At 45.8% G+C, this 19,033-nt stretch overlaps 1 protein-coding gene across 1 annotated transcript; it reads right to left on the bottom strand.

Annotated features, from left to right (window-relative positions):
• Positions 1 to 8,466: 8,466 nt before the first annotated feature.
• On the bottom strand, positions 8,467 to 13,135 carry LOC146179100 (protein FRA10AC1 homolog). The gene has a single exon (XM_084578799.1). It carries the CDS (start codon positions 12,649 to 12,651, stop codon positions 11,704 to 11,706), a length of 948 nt encoding a protein of 315 aa, XP_084434925.1. The 5' UTR covers positions 12,652 to 13,135; the 3' UTR covers positions 8,467 to 11,703.
• Positions 13,136 to 19,033: the final 5,898 nt, after the last annotated feature.

The following is a 19,033-nucleotide window of genomic DNA, read 5'->3' on the forward strand; positions in this document are numbered from 1 at the left end:
CTTACGACTTATGCAGTGCGTGCAGCTTGAAGGAGGTGCTGCTGCACTGCACCTCCGCCGGCGCCGCACTCTGAGAATGCATGCACGCTTTTGCTGCGCCATCGAGTTTGAGAGGCTTGGACTCATTACGATTGTCCGGCATGAGGGAACAGACGTGCAGAAGCTTCTGCTTTGCAGTATTAGACAGCCAACAAACACATTTCGGGCAAGCTGCGAAATTTCTGGCGGTCTTCAGTATTCTTTTTCAGTCGCAGTAACTGAAGGACTTAATGCAATATCTGTCTACCACAACTTTAATTAATATGCCTGTTTGTGTGTTGCGTAGAAAATTGGATGTGCAGCAGTTGTAGTAGTATATTTTATTACGGCAAAACGCTTAAGCGCCTGGCACATACATCGATGGCATGCTAGAGGAGCAGGTGCTGTTCTTCCGCAGCACCGAGCCACTCCAGCCAGGTCCCAACTGCATGTGAAGGGTTGGGAAAGAAACCTTATTGCAATAAAACCGGGCACGTGAAACGGCTGTGCTGAGATTTGGCAACTTGGCATCAGGCGCATCAGTTGGGACATGGAGGACCAGGGTAGAATTTGTAAAGGTATATCGATACCCTGCAGGTGTGGCGAGTGTACTCAGCTGTATCTGCCGAAGGACGTGCACCTCCCGCACAGAAAGACTAGGATGAGGCTCAAGGTAGAGTAGTAGAGTTTACGGCCGAGGCTGCTAGTGTGAGTGACTGAGGTAGAGAGTGGGGGTGAAAAGAGGGCTTCCACACAGGAGGCATCTGTTTAGGCTTCACCACGAATATTGAAGGGCGGACTGTGGTGAGAGGCCGCAGCATGTTTGCGGCCAGCATGCAGGACCGGGGACATGTTGGAGGAAGCGGCGGTATATTGAGGTTAGTAGCCTCCGGCGGGAAAATAGCAGACAGAGGAATTGTCTGGATGGGAGGAATGGGGGAGAGGGGGATAGTATCTTCGTTGAGAAGCCAGAGCTAGAACTACTGGAAAATTTCCAAGTGCCGCAACTGATGCGCGTCAGGCGATTTCGCGTCGCAATATCCTTTTGAAGCGAACCTGCAATGCGTAGGTAGCGCTGCAATTGTCCTGCAGCGTGACTCAAAAATGCTGCTGTTATTTATTTATTTATTTATTTATTTATTTATTTATTTATTTATTTATTTATTTATTTATTTATTTATTTATTTATTTATTTATTTATTTATTTATTTTACCCTCAGGGCCGTTAGGTGTTACAGAGGGGAGTGGATATAACATACACGAAAAGACACAAAAAAAAAGCAGCAGATAATAAATTAAAAGTAGTAGAGGCACACACTTATATAAAATCTATAACAGCATTTCGAAAGGCAACAGCATCAGTAAGTTCAGCAATATTATGGGGAAGGTGATTCCAGCTTAGTTCTATGAATGAATCATGAAAGCATCTTGTGTGACAAGGAGGGATGCAAACTTTGTGGCGGTGATCAATGTGTGCTGAAATATATGGTAATCTTTTTAATAACTTGTCTTTAAGATAAGTATTATAATAAATATTGTGAAAAGTACACAAAGACGCTACTGACCGGCGATGAGAAAGAAGGGGGCGGGAAAGGTTAGCTTTCATGACAGTAACACTGCTCGATGATAGTTGGAAAGTATGAAACGACAACCGCGGGTTTGAACAAATTCTAACTTAGAAATGAGAGATTCGACCCCGAGGTTCCAGACCGATGCCGCATACTCTAATTTAGAGCGGACCAATGTTGTGTAAAGCTGTAATTTTAATGAACTTGGAGCACATGAAAAATTTCTGCGAAGGTATCCAAGCATGCGGTTAGCATTTATTTATGTTAGCCGCTTGGTTCGCGATAAACGACCGAGCCTGTTCAGCAGCATTATAGATACACGTGTGACAGATAACGACCTTTCCCAGGCTATCTGGATGTAGTCCAGTTATCTGACACACGCCGTGCAAAACTTCGACAGAGCGTGCAATCTGATTCCTGTCAGCTCATGCAGGTGGCGAGAAAACGCCCTAAAAAGCTGCTTCAGAAGTATTTGCTCTTCTCACTAGGCTATGTGTTCCGGCTTGGCGATCGACACAGCAAACTTCATTGCAGGTTGCCCAAGGTCAATGCAAATGGTCGCGTTTCTTGGAAGAAAACGCGTGCAGCTCCCTATTGCCAAACTCGATGATGAGGACCCCTGCGAACGGACACGAAGCGAACGGATGGAGCGAACAAAATATGGCGGCCAGCGCGACCTGAATCAGCGTGCCGCTCATGGGTGCCAGACGTACTTTTGTAAACCCTCTATTACTAAAGCACAGAAAATAAGATCTGCCAGAACTCCAAAGAACTAGAAAATAAACATAATATTCGCGCTCAGGAATTAATGTAGTTTTTGTTTCTTGCGTAAGAAAAAACGTGTCACATTTATAATAATATTTTAACTTGTTTCTAACGGCCTCTCTCGGCCATTTAGTATCCGCTGCGTAGTTGCCCAAAGCCCAGACAAGGCTCAGAAATGGCTAGAGCACTATAGCTCAGCCAAAGCTTTTTTTCATCCGCGGAATGTGCATGGTAGGGTGCATCATCGGCCCCGGTTCAACGTTCATCGTTGCGTGCTGCTTACAGAGTGGGTTATCTGTACCAAACAGTCAGTATTTCGTTTTGCTGGTTGTAGTAGAGCTTTACAGCAAGGCGAAGACTGTGTGTGCTCGATGAGAAACTGATTGCCGCTGCATGTGCCCATTTCCGGACGATGGGACAATGCTGCGTCACAGCTTCACGTCGCAAAATTGGTGGCTTGTTTTACGGATACACGTCTGCATGAGCGGCGTATCGCTGCATGTTTTAATTGAACGGTGAAGGTGAGATTTTATTGCCCCCAAGACGCGTGTCGCATTGCGCAAAGCCTTCCGTTCCGCTCCCTTTGCAGCGTGTTTTGCTTACCGCGTCGTATTACCGCACCAACGTTCGCTGAATGTGCTTTAGCTGTTATCACAGGGATGTTCCTATTGTCAATGGGATCTTTCTCATGAACATGTTAAATGCTTAAATTGTAAATTTGTAGCCTCACATTGACTCCTCTCAGTGACAAATGAAGCGCGAGTGAAATAATGGAATCGTGAACAGAACGAGATTTATTGTAGCGAAGCTATATCGCAGATATTTTCACTTCTCAGACGCATTAACTTCTAAATACTAGCAATCCCAATTTGAATTGCTTACCTAAGCTCTTACAGGTTGGTGTTCGCTAGCGTTAGTTATTCCGTTCCTTTTTCTTTGACACTGATATGTACTACTTTGCTTGTTAGCAAAATCTTTTACCCTTCTATAATCTCACCGCGTACTCGTTTGGAGACCTACGCTCAGGTCATTTTGTTATCACGAGGATTTTATGAAGACCGTGACGAATGAGCGGTGGTCGCTTTCCTACACCAAGATTTGCATTGTCGTGAAGCGTCTATGTAAATAATCGTGAATTAATAAAGCCTGGCTTTCTATGCAGCACAGCTTTACTCATTTATGCCCTTAGTGAAGTCCCTCAAGCCATGTGATTCTATCCATGTGCTTGTCGAATTCGCTTGAAGGCCCTTGATCACAAGCGTGCCCGAAGAAATAAGCTCCAGAATGCGTTTACATGACGCGCGACGAAAGACTAGGCTAACGACGACGGAGGCAGAACGATGCTATGATAAGGTGGTTAAAGATGCCGTAACATTTCAGTTAACGTAAAACTTGACAGTAGAAATTCATGTCAAGTAAAGTTGCCTGAACGGTTACGGTGTCCATTTTTCTGCGTTATCAGAGCATCGTTCTGCCTACGTCGTTGTTGCCTTGTTTTTCGTTCAGAAGTAAAAAGACAAATTCCCCGCCAAAAGTACGTCACTGTGACGTCACAAGCAACGTCACGTGTTTGTTTTGCCGCACAGTTCGCAGGGAACAGCGGGGAACTAAAGCCTCGCTCAGAGTCGACACGCAGGTATAACGCAGGCTTCTATGGGCCTTGCGTCTTGGGCGGAAGTTCCTTTTTTAGACTGTTAGTCGAAGTGGGTGGAAACTTTAGGGCACACAACAGTAAAAGGCAAAATTCCAGGCTGTTGTGCATTTGGGTGTGGCAACACGAAGGAGTTAGGAAGAGCGCTTTCTCTGTCCCGGGAAGAAAAATTAATCCGCAAGGGCGGCCACTGTGGGTTCACAGAATCGGATGGGAAACAGTCGTGCGTTCGAGGAACGCGCTTATGCGCGAGGTACGATGGTTCGCTCGTTTCACATTTGTTTGTTTAGCTGCAAAACAAGCGCAGGATCTTGTACGCGTGATCGCAACAGATGCATTGCAACGCAGTGTGCCGCATGTGCGCAGAATCCGCCTTTTTCACAAAATGTGGCGCCCTCTGGGAGTGGTTGAAAATTCGTCTGCTACTGGTTGAAAACACCCTTGGCGCCAGCGAAATGACGGTGTGGAATGGATGGATGGATGGAATATAGGAGCGTCCCCTTTGAAACGGGGTGGTAGCAGTAGCTATCATGCTCATTTTTCTTAGTTTCAGTTCTTTTCCTCCATTGTGAGTCCACGCTTTTTAAGTACAGGTATTTAAATACTTTAGCTGCCCATCTGTTACTGTCCAATTTCCTCAGGCGTTGCTCATACAATATTTTACTCTGAGCTTCCCGTACTTCGAAAGATGCCCAGCCCATATCTCCCTGTACCGCCTCATTTGTAGTTTTGCCGTGGGCACCTAGTGCTAATCGTCCAACGGATCTCTGATTTATTTGTAATGTCAACTGTACCTCTGATTTTAGGCACGAAACCGCGTTTCCGAAAGTAAGTCCGGGCACCATAATTCCTTTCCAAATACCCCTCAAAACCTCATACCTATTGTATCCCCACAATGCCTTATGCTTCATTATCCCGGCATTCCTTCGCCCTTTGGCCTTAAGTGATTGCTCATGCTATCCAATGTATGCCAATCCTTCGTTTACCCATACCCCCAGATATTTATATTCAGGTACTCTAGGTATTTCATGGCCTTGTATTTTAAGACCCTGATCAGTTGAGCCGTTGAAAATTATCAGACCCGACTTAACTGCGCTGAAACTGAAGCCTAGAGCGTCCCCTTCGTCTCCGCAATACTTATACTAGAGTTTGCCATTCTTCCAGACTCTCAGCTAGCAGCACAATATCGTCTGCATACATCAAACCGGGGAGGCGCTGCTCTACCGCCTTTCCACCTAATCTATATGACAGGTTAAAACCTAGGTTACTGTCTTGTATCCTCCGTTCCCGGTTTATCATATAAAGCATGAACAGCACCGGTGATAGAGGACAGCCTTGTCTTAATATTTTGCATACTTTGACATCCTCCGTACTTCTTATCCCTTCCCACGTAATTTCTACTTTGTTATCCCGGTATATTTCCTGTAGGAACTCTATTATCTCATAACCGATACCTTCTTTGTTCTTGACAGCTAACGCCATCTATCGCATACGCCTTTCACGAATATTAACTACACATGGCCTCCGAGGTCAGCTATGGCTGCGCCGATCACGGAGGCCAAGAACTGCCCATGCTCAGCTGGAGCTGGTGGTTTGTTTTCAACCAGGGGAGAGGCGCGCATGCGCAGAGCGGCCTTGTGAAAAAGGCAGATTACGCCGCGTTCATTTTACTTGCGGAATTTCGAAAAAAACTACTTTCACCTTAAATTAAATATCTAGCCAGCTGGTAAGAGATAATTTATATCCATATGTGCATAAATACTCTTGTCTTGTCTTGAATGCGTGCGGCCTCATGCTCGTGTGCGAATTGATGTGCGCCCACCCGCATCTATTCCTGTTTGGATTTTTATTTTTAATGCGAATGAACCCGAATTTTATCTGCACAGATTTATTAGCTATTTATTTCTAGTTAACTGCCGTTGCTGCTCCCAGCAGACTGGTACAGATTAGTGCATAATATTACATCGACTAGAGTACCTGGCGCAATATATTTGTTGTTCGTTCGCAACTGGTAAATTCTGGTCACTGTGTTCCAACCACACATGAAAGCAACGCACTATGTCAATATCACACTGATTTCTGACGTCATATAATCATTGAGGTTCTAGCAAATCGGTGACACTAGAGGGATGGCGATGGAACTAGATCAGCGGTGCCACCTAGCAAAAGAAAAATGCAGTATATTCGCAACCGATTGAAGAAATGGGTTGGTGTAGCAGTTAACACTTCTAGCAAACGTCATTTAATGTTTCAACAGTTTACCGCAACTTTCCCATCACTTAATGATATCACTGCAAGATAAGTTCACGCAAAATGTTTTGTCGGCGAACGCGCTGCTTCAAGGGTGGCTGTTCCTGGGGCTGGGACGGTGGGCCGACGCCGCTTGCGGCGGGGGTTAGCCAGCCACCGAATTTTTATCTGTTGTATGCCGTCATTGCACCCGCCATCGCTCCTCACGTAGTATGTTGCTCCTCACGTAGATGGCTATGTGGAGCATATGTTGGGGGTAGGATCCATCCAAGCATAGAGCGTCGCTATAGTCCTGGTTAGCACAGCGTGAACAGCCCGAGTACATGGTAAACCCTGGAAGGCGGAGGTCCTCGGTTCGGACCTCTCTTGCCTCGTTGCCCTCCATACCCACCATGATAAGTATGTTATCACCTGCGGTGATTTTAATTCTCAACACAGGGCATACGGCAACCAATCCACCACCGCCGGGGGCAAGATACTCTTGGATTCGATCAATACCACTGGCCTCCGTTTCCTTCAGCCCACTGCTCCCATTCATTCGGTCTGCAGTGCTAAGAAAATCGCGGGTGGGCGGGTGTCGTGCACTTGTAATGGTTTCTCATTTTTTTTTTTTACCATACCACTAGCATAGCCTGTCTCCCTATCGCTCACCTTTTATTTCCTCTTACTGTCTACTCACTGTCTGTTCCCGCCACCGCAGCTCGGGCGGCTCTTAGCGCAATGGCAGATGACACGACTGGTACAAATCTTTTCCTTCATTACTTAAAATATTTTTAATAAAACTACTTTATACGGCAGGCGCTTCATCGAACTGAACCATTTGTTATGCTGGTGGGGAAGTCTGCAGACTGATGCCGCACGGACGGCCAGCGGAAAAGAAACGAGGCTGACAGGAGCTCACAGCCAACTGTTTTAACGGCGATGGTGGGCGCTTATACAGCCGCGACTCTCCTGCCTTCGAAAATGAATTTTAAAATGACTGGAAAAGGATGATCAGCCAAAGGACTGGAGATGAGGACTTTGAGAGAGAGAGAAGAGATAGAGAAAGATATATATATATATATATATATATATATATATATATATATATATATATATATATATAGAGAGAGAGAGAGAGAGAGAGAGAGAGAAAGAGAGAGAAAAAAGAGCGCTGGTCGACACTAAAGGGAGTGAATTCAGGTGCCGACAGGATAGGCCGTACCTTGTAGATGAAATTGGGCACAATTGTGTACCTAGTGTAAATAAATTCTGTATTAGGTAATTAATGTAGTATAGGTGATTAGGGAAAAGAGAGGCAAAGAGAGAAAAGAACATGCTGTTTAACAGATGCCATTTCCCGTTTGAGCCCACAGACAAACGCGTGACAGAACGACAGAGTGGATGCTGGGAGAGGGTGGTTTGGCACGAGCACAAATAAAGACTCATTGGACCCAGTCAACAAAAAGGCAATGGGCCCAACTGAAAATTGTCCCATTGAAAACGATTGGTCGAAAAATATATATAGCTGCTTTCACCACCCAAATTGTGGTCAACCATTTGATCTTATTTTAGGTGCTTCCAATTGGAAATAACTGGCCATCTATGAAGACCAAACGGCACATCGATTAAGCACGAATGATTGGAACTACCTAGCCAAAAAACAAGCCACTTGCAGCCTTTCCCTGCTAGGAGTACAGGGAGACCTGCACTCAAGCCAATATTTTTACAACGAAATTGAAGATGGGAATCAAACTTTTACAGAAACCAAGTGAGAGAAGCATGCATCACTCATAAGGAATAACATTGATTCATAGAATACTTCTGCATCGATTCATGCTATATGTACCATTACACACAGATAGGCTACCTGGGACAGCGTCTTATACCACTTAAAGCCCATTTTCTGTGCATGGTATGGCTTTTAAACACTTTTATGAATGACTGCATTCGGCAGCCACTCCATAACTTCAAAGCAGCTGCAAAAAAATATAGACAAAATTACATTACCTTAAATTCTCTGCCAACAAAGTTCTTAAAGAGAATTTTTTAGCTCTGCAAAAGCAATAACATTTAATAAATTCATCACAATATTTTTTAAAACCCCAGTACAAGTCAAGACATTTGCTTATAGAAAGAAAGAACCGAGGAAAATATTTCTCTCCAGCAAGCGAAAAACCCTTCTTTTAGTGCAGGAGTTACTCTTGGACAAGTTTTGTAGAACCAATGCTCATCTGAGGTTGTAATTAGGTTTAATCAGATTCAAACATTACAGTAAGTTCATTACATTAGCACTTTCAATTCATGAAAAGACAACAAATCTTGCATCGTTGTATCACACGTGTATGTAGCAGAACAAGGGTCTTCCCGATTGAACAGAAAACAAAACAGGATTGTTTATAGACAAGCTCTCCCACCAAACACACACAAGCATGTAACCAGAAAGGTGCTCAATGGAGCCTTAGCAGTGCTGCTTCTTGGCCCCCCCTATTCCTGAACACAATAATTTACTGGCCCAACCTGAAAATAAAATCCTGCTTATGAGCCTGTACCTATAGTCTTCTCTCATAATCTGTGGGACTAACAAAACAGCCATCAAAAAATGCAATACAAAAATTCGGGTAACACCAATGTTCCACATATAAATGTACGACAAGACAGCATTAATGGCTCCCATCTGAGAGGCTCCGCTTGTGAATCCGCTTATTGTACATGCACTTCGGTACTCCTTTAATCACTAATACATTAATTTTTGCCTCGATTAGTTAACACACATTCTCATAAGCATACAGTCATAAGCTACCACATCAAGTGAAAGGCTACCCTACATAGACATAAGCCCCGCATTAACAAAGTTTAACAAAGCCATACGAACACGTCTTTATGGCCCAGGGGATTTAAGGATCTGGGGATTTGTCTGGGGATTTAAGGTCCCTAATTCGATTCCTCGGCCATGTCATATGGCTTCATGACGTAACAAAACCTACCAGCCAGTCAGTGCCTGGCCAAGTCACCTGCCAGACTCGAGCTCATAATTTTCACTCAAAACACCAAAGCCAGATTTTCCGGAGAATGGGGCCTTTAACACTGCTACATTAAAACAGACACATGTGCACACAGATAGTGGATACAATGGATCAAACACCTTATAATAAAATACCATTATATGCTTGCAAAATCAAAATAACGCTACCTGTACCTGCACTCGAGCTTCTGCTCTTAGCACAGGATATAGAAAGCACGCATAAAAGGGTATACACTATGCATAGCAACTAGGTCAGAGAATATGTGTCTCAAATAAAAGTGAAATGACCGAGACAAAAACGAGCTACATAATGCCTAGCTACTTTTCAGAAAGTGCACCTTGATTTAGGGGCATGCGAATATGTGGAGTTCTTCAGTATAAATTCAAATATCCTTCCATTTGATTTGCTGAATGAAGGAAGAAATTTCGGGACACTTGATCTCCAACAGCATTAATGGTTCCCGTTTGTGACTCCCCTTACTACAATGCCAGCGCCTTTTTCCGCTAAATGAATTGGAACTGTAACGCTGTTGCATTACTAATGTATGTTCAAAAATATTCCAAATGAATCAAATACAATCTCATGTGCCTCAATAGTTTCCCAACAGAAACATCATTTCAACTGGGCCGTTTCAAAAGCGGGGCCCACTATGACATCACAGCCCGTAGCAAAGGTTAACGCCATGACGTGGTCCACTCCTGTGGCGTTATTCATGGTGCTCGAACATTTGGCCTTCAGTAGTGGGAGGCACGGCGGGTTTCAGGCAAGTCTAGAAAACCCTGCCTTCACGCCTGACGTTAGAGGCTGTGGCTCTAACTCTCATTTCTCCCATCATCCAAGCCGTTGGGCTAATCTGTTTGCGATCACTGCTAGTAGCAAAAGACAATTTTCCGAGGGATATATGACAGTCCCAGAGTTATTGCACTGATGCACTGCATGCCTCACAGTGGGGATTACTGTTGTATCTTTCAGCACCTATAGAGCTTACTCACATGACATCACTGCAGCTTTACTGGCAACCATGGCACGCACAACACAACATCGGAGAGGGTGAAAGAAAGAGAGAGAGAGAGAGGGCCTATGGCAAATCATGACACAACGTTAGTGAAATCCGAGCTCTGGTTGGACAGCGTTGCAAACGGTGTCTCAAGTGTCCGACAAATGAACTGGCGCACAGCAGGGAGGACGCCGGTAGACCAGCCCTCGACATGTCGGAAACATTTTTTGTGTGCTTTTAGTTTCAAACCGCCCAACGTTGTAGCGTCTCCACAATACAAGGTTGTTACAACTGCCACCTGCTAAACCTGATAGTGAATAGGGTCTCTAGCATCAATTCCATGATTAATAGTGTTCCCACTAGCTGTTTTCCATAAATATTCATTTTGTATGAATATTCACACAAATTGCAAAAAAAAATCATAAATATATTTCGATTCATACTTGATTCGGTATCGAAGCTCAACTTCATACCTCACTCAGCTTCTAAAAAGTACTATTCATACACCCCTAATGTAGGTTAAAATGAAATAAATGGCAGCAAATCATTGCAGTTTAGCCTCCTGAAACAGGTAGACAAGCAAGCGTAATTCAAGTTAGATATTCATCACAACACATTTCACATTTTAAGCCAACAATAGGGAGCGGTAAATGCGGTCACTCGATATCGCATGAAACCACAACTGCAAAATCAAGAGTCTGACAGGGTGCCCAAACCATTCTAAAATGGACACCGGTAAATCTCCATGTGAAGCTGTTTTCATAGTTGCTCAAAAATGACCTAATATACAAGTGGTAGCACCTTGGCTAGAACCAGTTGTATGTGCATTATATCTTGCATTTATTGCCATACCTGGCACCCTTGCATATGTTTTTTCCATCTAATAAGTTAGCTGCTGCACTGTACCCTGCAGATTTTTGGTGATGCAAATAATGATCGCAGCTAGCCTATATTTTTGGTGAGTGTTCACAAAAACTTGCACAAAGCATCCATCCTTCTGACCTGCACCCACCTGCTTGGCCAGGTCAGCCACATATGCCAAAAAGCAAAGGACCCCTTGGACCTCTTTGTTTCACTTTGGTGTCACAGAATTGTCACCTGCAATCATCAGTAAAACTTGGGTTTGTAAATAACACCAAAACTTCTTGTATTCCTTGGCACATCAGACACACAGCTTTCACAAGGAAAGCTTGGTTAAATCATTTCATGTTCAACAGTTTCTTTCCACAGCCCCTCACATTGCATAACAGCCTCTACTATATAAGTCACTGTAGTAGCTCAAGGTCAAGTCAAGAAATAACAATGCTATTCATCAACTTCGGAACAGCACAGCAACTGACGCTCACTCCAGATTCAAGCACCATCACAGGTGAATGGGTGATGCTCACAGGCACAGTAAAAAGCACGAAGCTTTAAAAAAGAGCAATATATTGAGATTCAACCCAAGCTTCAAAGGAACATGTCTGCCAGGTAAGAATCGAATTCATCCTCTTGACTCTTTTCTTCTTCGGCAGTGCTCGGCTTGCTCCAGACAGATCCCTCCTCTTCTTTAGCAGCCCCTTCTTCGGTGGCAGGGGGCTCCTTATTGGGCTCTTCATCACCAGACTCTTCCACCTTGGACTTCTTTTTCTCAGAGCCGCCACCAAGCTTAGATGACGATGTTCTCTTCGCCGACTTTTTGGTGACCTCCTTCCTCTGAAACCTGTAGTTAAGCTTGAATGAGCACTCGGTGCAGAGCCTTAGTTTGACTAAAGCGTTCTTCTTCTCGTCCTTTTCGAAATATGCGAAGTTAACCTCCCATGTACGCATTCCCGAGCTCTCGTTGCAGTGCCTGTCACCACAACTGAACTGCCCCTTGCCAGAGATGACCTCTTGCTCGGTACGCCAGCGCATCGCGATCTTGTTCGCCTTGTAGTAGGTGAGGTCGCAAATGCAATACTCCTTGAAAAGCTTATCGTAGTACTTCTTCGCCAGCTGCTTCTCCCAAGTAGGGGGCTCTTCATCGTCTGACTCGTCCCAGAGGAACTGGTGATTCTCGCGAATGATGTCGAGATCGGTGCGGTCGCGGCTCGCATCGCGCTTCAGCTTGGACGTGGCACCGGGGTAGCAAAGCAGGTAGTCGTTGATGAGCTTCTTATGTCTGGTGTAGGCGTCCAGGGCCAAGAAACAGTTGCGCTCTCGGCGCTTCTCTTCGAGATTGTATTCCGACACCACCACATCCCGGTGGGCTTTGGGTTCGCGCTGTTTGGGAGCCGGCACAACCAGATCTTTCTGGGCACGCTCGTTGAGCACTGACTCCGAGTCCGTCTCGAAGTTGGAGTCGTACTCATTGCTCCCATGATGCCGCGCAAAGTCAACGACACTGTCGGCGTCCTCTTCCCGTCCGTCTTTCTCCATATGGCCAAGCTAAGAGCACGGGAGAGAGATAGAGTGCGAAATCACGGCTTTGCGAAACGCGCCGATCGAGAGCGCATCGCACAGAGAAGTCTCAAAATTAAGCGACACGTAACACGCGTTTGAGTGACCTGTTCGAGGCCGCGAGTCAGCGGTAGACACACAGCATGTATCTCGTAACGCGCACGCTAATCGCCCGGCAGCCAGCACACCGTGATAATATGCACGCTGGCTTGAGAATCTGCAACCTTGGCCTCCTTGAGTTGCACACCAAACACCGACTTTGGCACTAATAACCGTTGACAAGGGAGGAACGCAGTGCCACGTCGCAGTTGGCTAGTTAGCAGAACTATTTAGCAACACCTAGAGCAGCGGCACTACTATTTTTAAGCAGTTTATAAAAGAAGAAGGCCCAATTCTCCAGACTGCTGACCCGTCGTTGCGACGCTTGGGAGCTTGGGGTTGCGCTTGGCGGCTCGAATACTGACTCGGCTTTGTCTGCTATCGGCTGCCCTATCGGCTGCGCGTCAGTCGACGATATTTTTATAAACAAGCAAGTGGGATGAATATTTCCTGAAAGGCTAAAACATATAAATAAAAAGTTAATGTAATATAAATGGCATCAAATGACATTAAGCAAAAAAAGCGCGCGAGATTCGTCGGGTTTTATAAAATAAAAGTGTTGGTTGGAGAAATTTCAAGTTTTATTTAGCTATCAACCCAACCAGACAGGCAAATCTGTCGAAATGTTTAGCTTTCAAGGCGGGCTATCACCAGAAAAAGCATTCTGGGGAAAAAATATTTTTTAACACGCCAGCTCTTCATGATGGCAATATTTCATAAAGTCATCTCGCAGACTATAATTTATTAAAAAAAAAACGCTGATTTGCAAATAGTTAATTAGAGTTGTTGCACAACCTCTGGTGCAACAAGTGTGTTAAGTGTGTGCAACAAGTGTGTTTTTTTTTCTTATACCTTATAGAACTGTCCCCCCCTCACTCCCCCCCCCCCCCCCCCACACACACTGTAATGCTACATGTGGCGCTGTGGGTAAAATAATTAATTAATTAATTAATTAAAGATTACAGAAATATACGAATATTTTGTAAATTACGGTTTTTGTTTTTTTCATTCCATAGTAACAGATCACTTCACGGCACAAACGAGAAAAGGACACTAAGAGCTGACTTTCAACTAAATTTTATATATATATGAATATTTTGTAAATTACGGTTTTTGTTTTTTTCATTCCATAGTAACAGATCACTTCACGGCACAAACGAGAAAAGGACACTAAGAGCTGACTTTCAACTAAATTTTATAGGATGGCCAGCAGACTGTACACCAGCTCGTACCTAGAATTCAAAACACATGCGCACGCACGCACGCACGCACGCACGCACGCACGCACGCACACACACACACACACACACACACACACACACACACACACACACACACACACACACACACACACACACACACACACACACAAGAACAAAAGCCGGGGGAGTGGGGTGATCTTGTCACCTGTCAGGTTTCAGACTCAAGGTGCTCGTTTTCTTTTTGGGATAGTGCCACTATGTTCGCGCTCATATGCTTTGCCCTACGATCTTACAGTCATATATATGAGCCTCCAGTATCTCTGTTGGTTCGTTGCGGCTTTTTCCTACTATGCTAAATTCTGCTTACATCCATTCACAAGTTTCACTGTCATAACAGGATCAAGGTAATGACGGACGTTCAAACAAATTCGCCCAGTATAATGTATTGTGAATCTTTTTTCCGATAAAAACATCGCTGAAGTTTTTTGTAAATCCGCATATCATTTATACACTTGCTGGTAGAGCTTAATTGCGTGTCCATCAACACTGTATTCATTCCAGGTTGCCAAGAATATTGAATCTTCGGCACGTACTCCACAAATGACATTGTGTTGTTTCCCCTTTGCTAAGACTTAATAATTTCAAAGCCAACGAAAGCATCCAATATTGCATCACAATTTAATTGTATAAGATGTTGATTCAAGTTATTTATTTGCCTTATAGTGTTAAGCTTCTACGCTGTAGCAGTCCTTATCCTACTCGATTATCTGCAGCTATTCTACAGGTCTCATATATTAGAAGTGAGGCTCTTGCTCATTGACTTATACTGCATTCGAGTATTGAAACGCTTTATCGCAATGCATTATAAGCGAAAATAGCTAGCAACGCTTTTCTATGTAATTAAAGTACGACATTTTGTCGATATTTTGATTTTTAATTTTTCTTTGCTGACTAAAATTTCTGGTGATTCTATATTCATGTTTTTTTTTTCTCTTGTCCTGGACTGATTGCTTAATTATGATATTATTAATAAAATTTTCCGAGATCACTGCAGAATCTGTACTATAGAAATGCGTAAGCCTAAGCGTTGCTGTGTTATGCGTGATATGTGTCAGTGGGATCCCGCGAGTGACAGGAACTGCGCCTTTCTTTTCCGCCACCCCAATTCAGATGCTTCTGATGATTAGATAGCAGATACAAGTGCTGGCAAACATCTCGATGTGCTCATATATTTACGGTTAAGACGAAGTGAACGTCTGCAGGTACTTCGCTCAAACCGGTCTAGGAAAACAAATTTCTCTCGCAGAAAGAAAAAAAAAAGCCAGAACGGTAGTTGATTACCCCAAAATATTCTGCGGTTGTTGTGGGTGTAGGAGGAAGGAAAAAATGGCTGAGGCTTAGCTTGGTTAAGCCTGGTCAGATGCGACGCATATTGATTGCTAAACTCGGCTTTCCATGGTTACACTTGGCTAAATTTTTCTTTCCTTGATTACACGTGCTTTTACACGGTTTAAACTTGGAATGCACAATGTTTTCCCATCGCAAAAAAACTAGGTAATAGCATGACTCGTTCATCTCTAATCTAACTGTTACCGACAAGCACAACGAACATGTCGTCCCCCAGGCCAACGATACTCGATTGCCACTACGCGAATATGTACGCAAAGCAAAAGCTCTTAGAACACCGACGTGCTAAAGGAATCAACGATTTTGATTTCTTCGGCAACAACACGGTCGTATGGGAAAGCCTCCCCGTAAACTACCCGTGTCCAGCCGGCTTACCACGTGGTCCGCACAGCGTGCAACCGCAGCCGACGGCGCGAGCCGGTCCCCCGTCTCTCCTCTGTCGTGACGTCAGCGTATCACGTGGTGTGACGTCACCATACCACGTGGTCCGCACGGCGTGCAACTAAAGCGTGCAACCGCAGCCGACGGCGCGAGCCGGTCCCCCGTCTCGATTGATTGATTGATTAAAACTTTAATTTTCACCGATTTAGGAGGCCCCCTACTCCCCGCTCCTGGCACGCAGGCCTGAGGAACGGGGGCTGGAACCTCCGCGACTAAAGACTGGCGAATATACCGTGGCCTCCGCGATCGGCTCCATCGACGGAGCCGATCGCGGAGGCCACGAATATACATTGGTTATTTGCGGCCTCAGCCGCCAGGCGGACGGCTTTTTGCTGGTCAGCGGGGACGTCGCTTCGCAGCAGGGTTACCCAGGCTTCTCTACTTTTAATGCTGTCCCTAGCGCCTGGAGACTTAGGGCATTTCCAAAGTATATGGTCGAGGGTCCCCCTCGCTTCGCAGGCTTTACATTTATCATTTTTTCTCTCATCTATCTGGGTGTGAAACAACCAGACAGGGTTCAGGAAATTTCCGGCTTGTAATCGCCGTCAGGCTATGGCCTCTTTATTATTTAAGCTAGGATCCGGTGGCGGCATCAGACGTCTTCCTAATCTATAATTTTCGATTATTTCTTTATACGTTTGCAAACGTTCGTCCATCGCCTCGCAGTCGGGCGGCTCCGCGTTCGCCGGAAGTAGAGATCTCGGGCTAAATCATGGGCCGCCTCGTTGCCAGGGACGGACGTGTGTGCTGGGACCCAAATTAGGGTGATTTTGCGATCGATTTTAGTTGCAGCTTTTAGAATTCGGGCGGCTTCTTGCGAGACCCTGCCTTTTCCGATACTCCAGCGAGCAGTTTTACTTTACTGTCGCTAAAGATCAATCTAGCCTTCGTTCCGACGCAAGCGAGCGCTATTGCGACCTCTTCAGCCGTGTCTATGTTTCTGCTTCGGATGGTGGCGGAGACGACTGGTGCGCCGCTACCATCACTACCGCGGCGACTGCCGCCCCTGATCGGCCGCTTGCAGCGTCTACGTAGGCAACTTCTTTTACTCTGAATTCTTTTGAACTTTTAACCAGTGCTCCTGCTCTCTTCTCCCGTCTCTCCTTGTGGTATTCTGGGTGCATGTTGCGGGGGAGAGGACGGACAATGATGTTCTCGCGACATTGTGGTGGTAGGGCAACCTTGTCGGCTGTGCCCCTATCTATTTTTCGACCCACCCATTCTAAGATGATTCGACCCGTGCTCGACCTATTTAATCTTTCATGTTGGGCGATTCTCACCGCTTCAGCAAGTTCCGTCCAGCTATTATGCACTCCCATTTCTACCAGGCGTTCCGTAGAAGAGGAGATGGGTAGACCCAGCGCCCTCTTGACGCAACGCCTGATGAGTGCGTCTATCTTATCTTTTTCATTGGTCCTGATGTTGAGGAACGGTGTGGCATAGCATATTCGAATTATTATGTACGCCTGCATCAGTCTCAAGAGGCTTCTCTCTTTGATGCCTCGGCCTTTGAATGCAATCCTCCTAAATATCAATGATGTGCAAGGGCGACTTTAACGTAGAAATTAAGGTCGACGGCAAAACCGTACCAAGAGTCCAGCAAATCAGAATCCTCGGACTTTTTATTCAAGAGGACGGGTATAACGACGGAACGATAAAAAAACTCACTACCTACGCGACGCAAGTCCCCCGTCTCTACTCTGTCGTGACGTCAGCGTATCACGTGGTGTGACGTCACCATACCACGTGGTCCACACGGCGTGCAACCGCAGCCGACGGCGCTAGCTGAACCCCCGTCTATCCCCTGTCGTGACGTCAGCGTATCACGTGGTGTGACGTAGCATTCCACATTCTTTGCACGGCGTGTAACCGTCACGAAGGGCTGTGGTTTACCTCTAGCAATATGCTTCGCGTAAAAGAAACTGCACGGGCCTGCTACTGGCTCTGTAGCTGAGCCACCTCCGCTTTAATTGATTGATTGATTGATTTATAGGAAGGGAAAGGCGCGGTAACTGTCTCACTTGTTTTCTGTGGACACCTCAACCGCGCCGTAAGGGAAGGGAGGAAGGTGGGAGTGAACTGGAAAGAGAGAAAGAGGAGCCGTAGTGGAGGGCTACGGAGTGATTTCGACCACATTACTTCGCAATGTTCACAAATTTTAACATGCGCTGACATGCACAGCACACTAACGCCTCTTCGTTTCGCCTCCATCGAAACGCAGCGGGTTCGAACCCGGATGCTCCGGCGCAATAGTCGGGCGTCTTACCACTGCACCACCCCAGTGGGGCGGTTCACAGGAAGGGAAAGGCGCAGTATCTGTCACACTTGTTTCTGTGGGCCCCTGAATCGCGCCGTAAGCGAAGAGAGGAAGGTGGGAATGAAAGCGGATATAGAGAAAGGGGAGCCGTAGTGAAGGGCTACGGAGTAAGTTCGACCACCTGGGGATCTTTAACGGGCGTTAACAGAGGGAGGTGGTGAAGGGCGGCTGTCTGGCCCTAAGGGCTGGGACGGTAGGTCAACGCCGCTTTCCAGCCACCGAATTTTTATCTGTTGTAGGCCGTCATTGCACCCGCCACCACTTAGGTGGCGGACGACGGCTGTTGCTTTCTCTTTCTTTCTTTCTCTCCCTCTTCTTGTTCTTTCTTCTCTACTTTCCTTCTGTCCGCCTCGCCGTAGTGGTGCAGTGGTAAGACGCCCGACTACTGTGCCGAAGTACCTGGGTTCGAACCTGACCTCGGCGGCTGCGTTTCGATGGAGGCGAAACGAAGAGGCGTCCGTGTGCTGCGCGATGTCAGCGCACGTTAAAGGTCCCCAGGCGGTCGAAATTACTCCGCAGCCCTCCACTACGGCTCCACTTTCTCTCTTTCCACTTTCATTCCCACCTTCCTCCCTTCCCTTACGCAACACCACCTAGACGAACTAGGTGGTGTTGCCTTACGGCGTGGTTGAGGTGTCCACAGAAACCAAGTGAGACAGTTACCGCGCCTTTCCCTTCCTAAAGGTGTTGCACAATTAGACGCGCGCTGTAGAATGCTTCTCCCAGCTAAACCGCGGAATCCTTGCAGTTCAGCTTTCGCACAGAAATCGCATTTTGTCGCTAGTATTTTTTAATACTAAATTTGTTTGGGGTACTTGCCTGATTCGATCAGAAGAAGTAAAATATTCCCATCGCCTGCGGCGGCGGCGACGCCAGACGAACCGCTGCCCCAGCG

Source organism: Amblyomma maculatum, chromosome 9, assembly GCF_055883805.1.
Source record: "Amblyomma maculatum isolate TAMU_Amacu chromosome 9, ASM5588380v1, whole genome shotgun sequence".
In the NCBI taxonomy this organism is placed as follows: Eukaryota; Metazoa; Arthropoda; class Arachnida; order Ixodida; family Ixodidae; genus Amblyomma; species Amblyomma maculatum.

Bases quoted from the DNA above. Each gene is read 5' to 3' on its own strand.
- LOC146179100 (XM_084578799.1), bottom strand. From the start codon at position 12,651: ATGGAGAAAGACGGACGGGAAGAGGACGCCGACAGTGTCGTTGACTTT.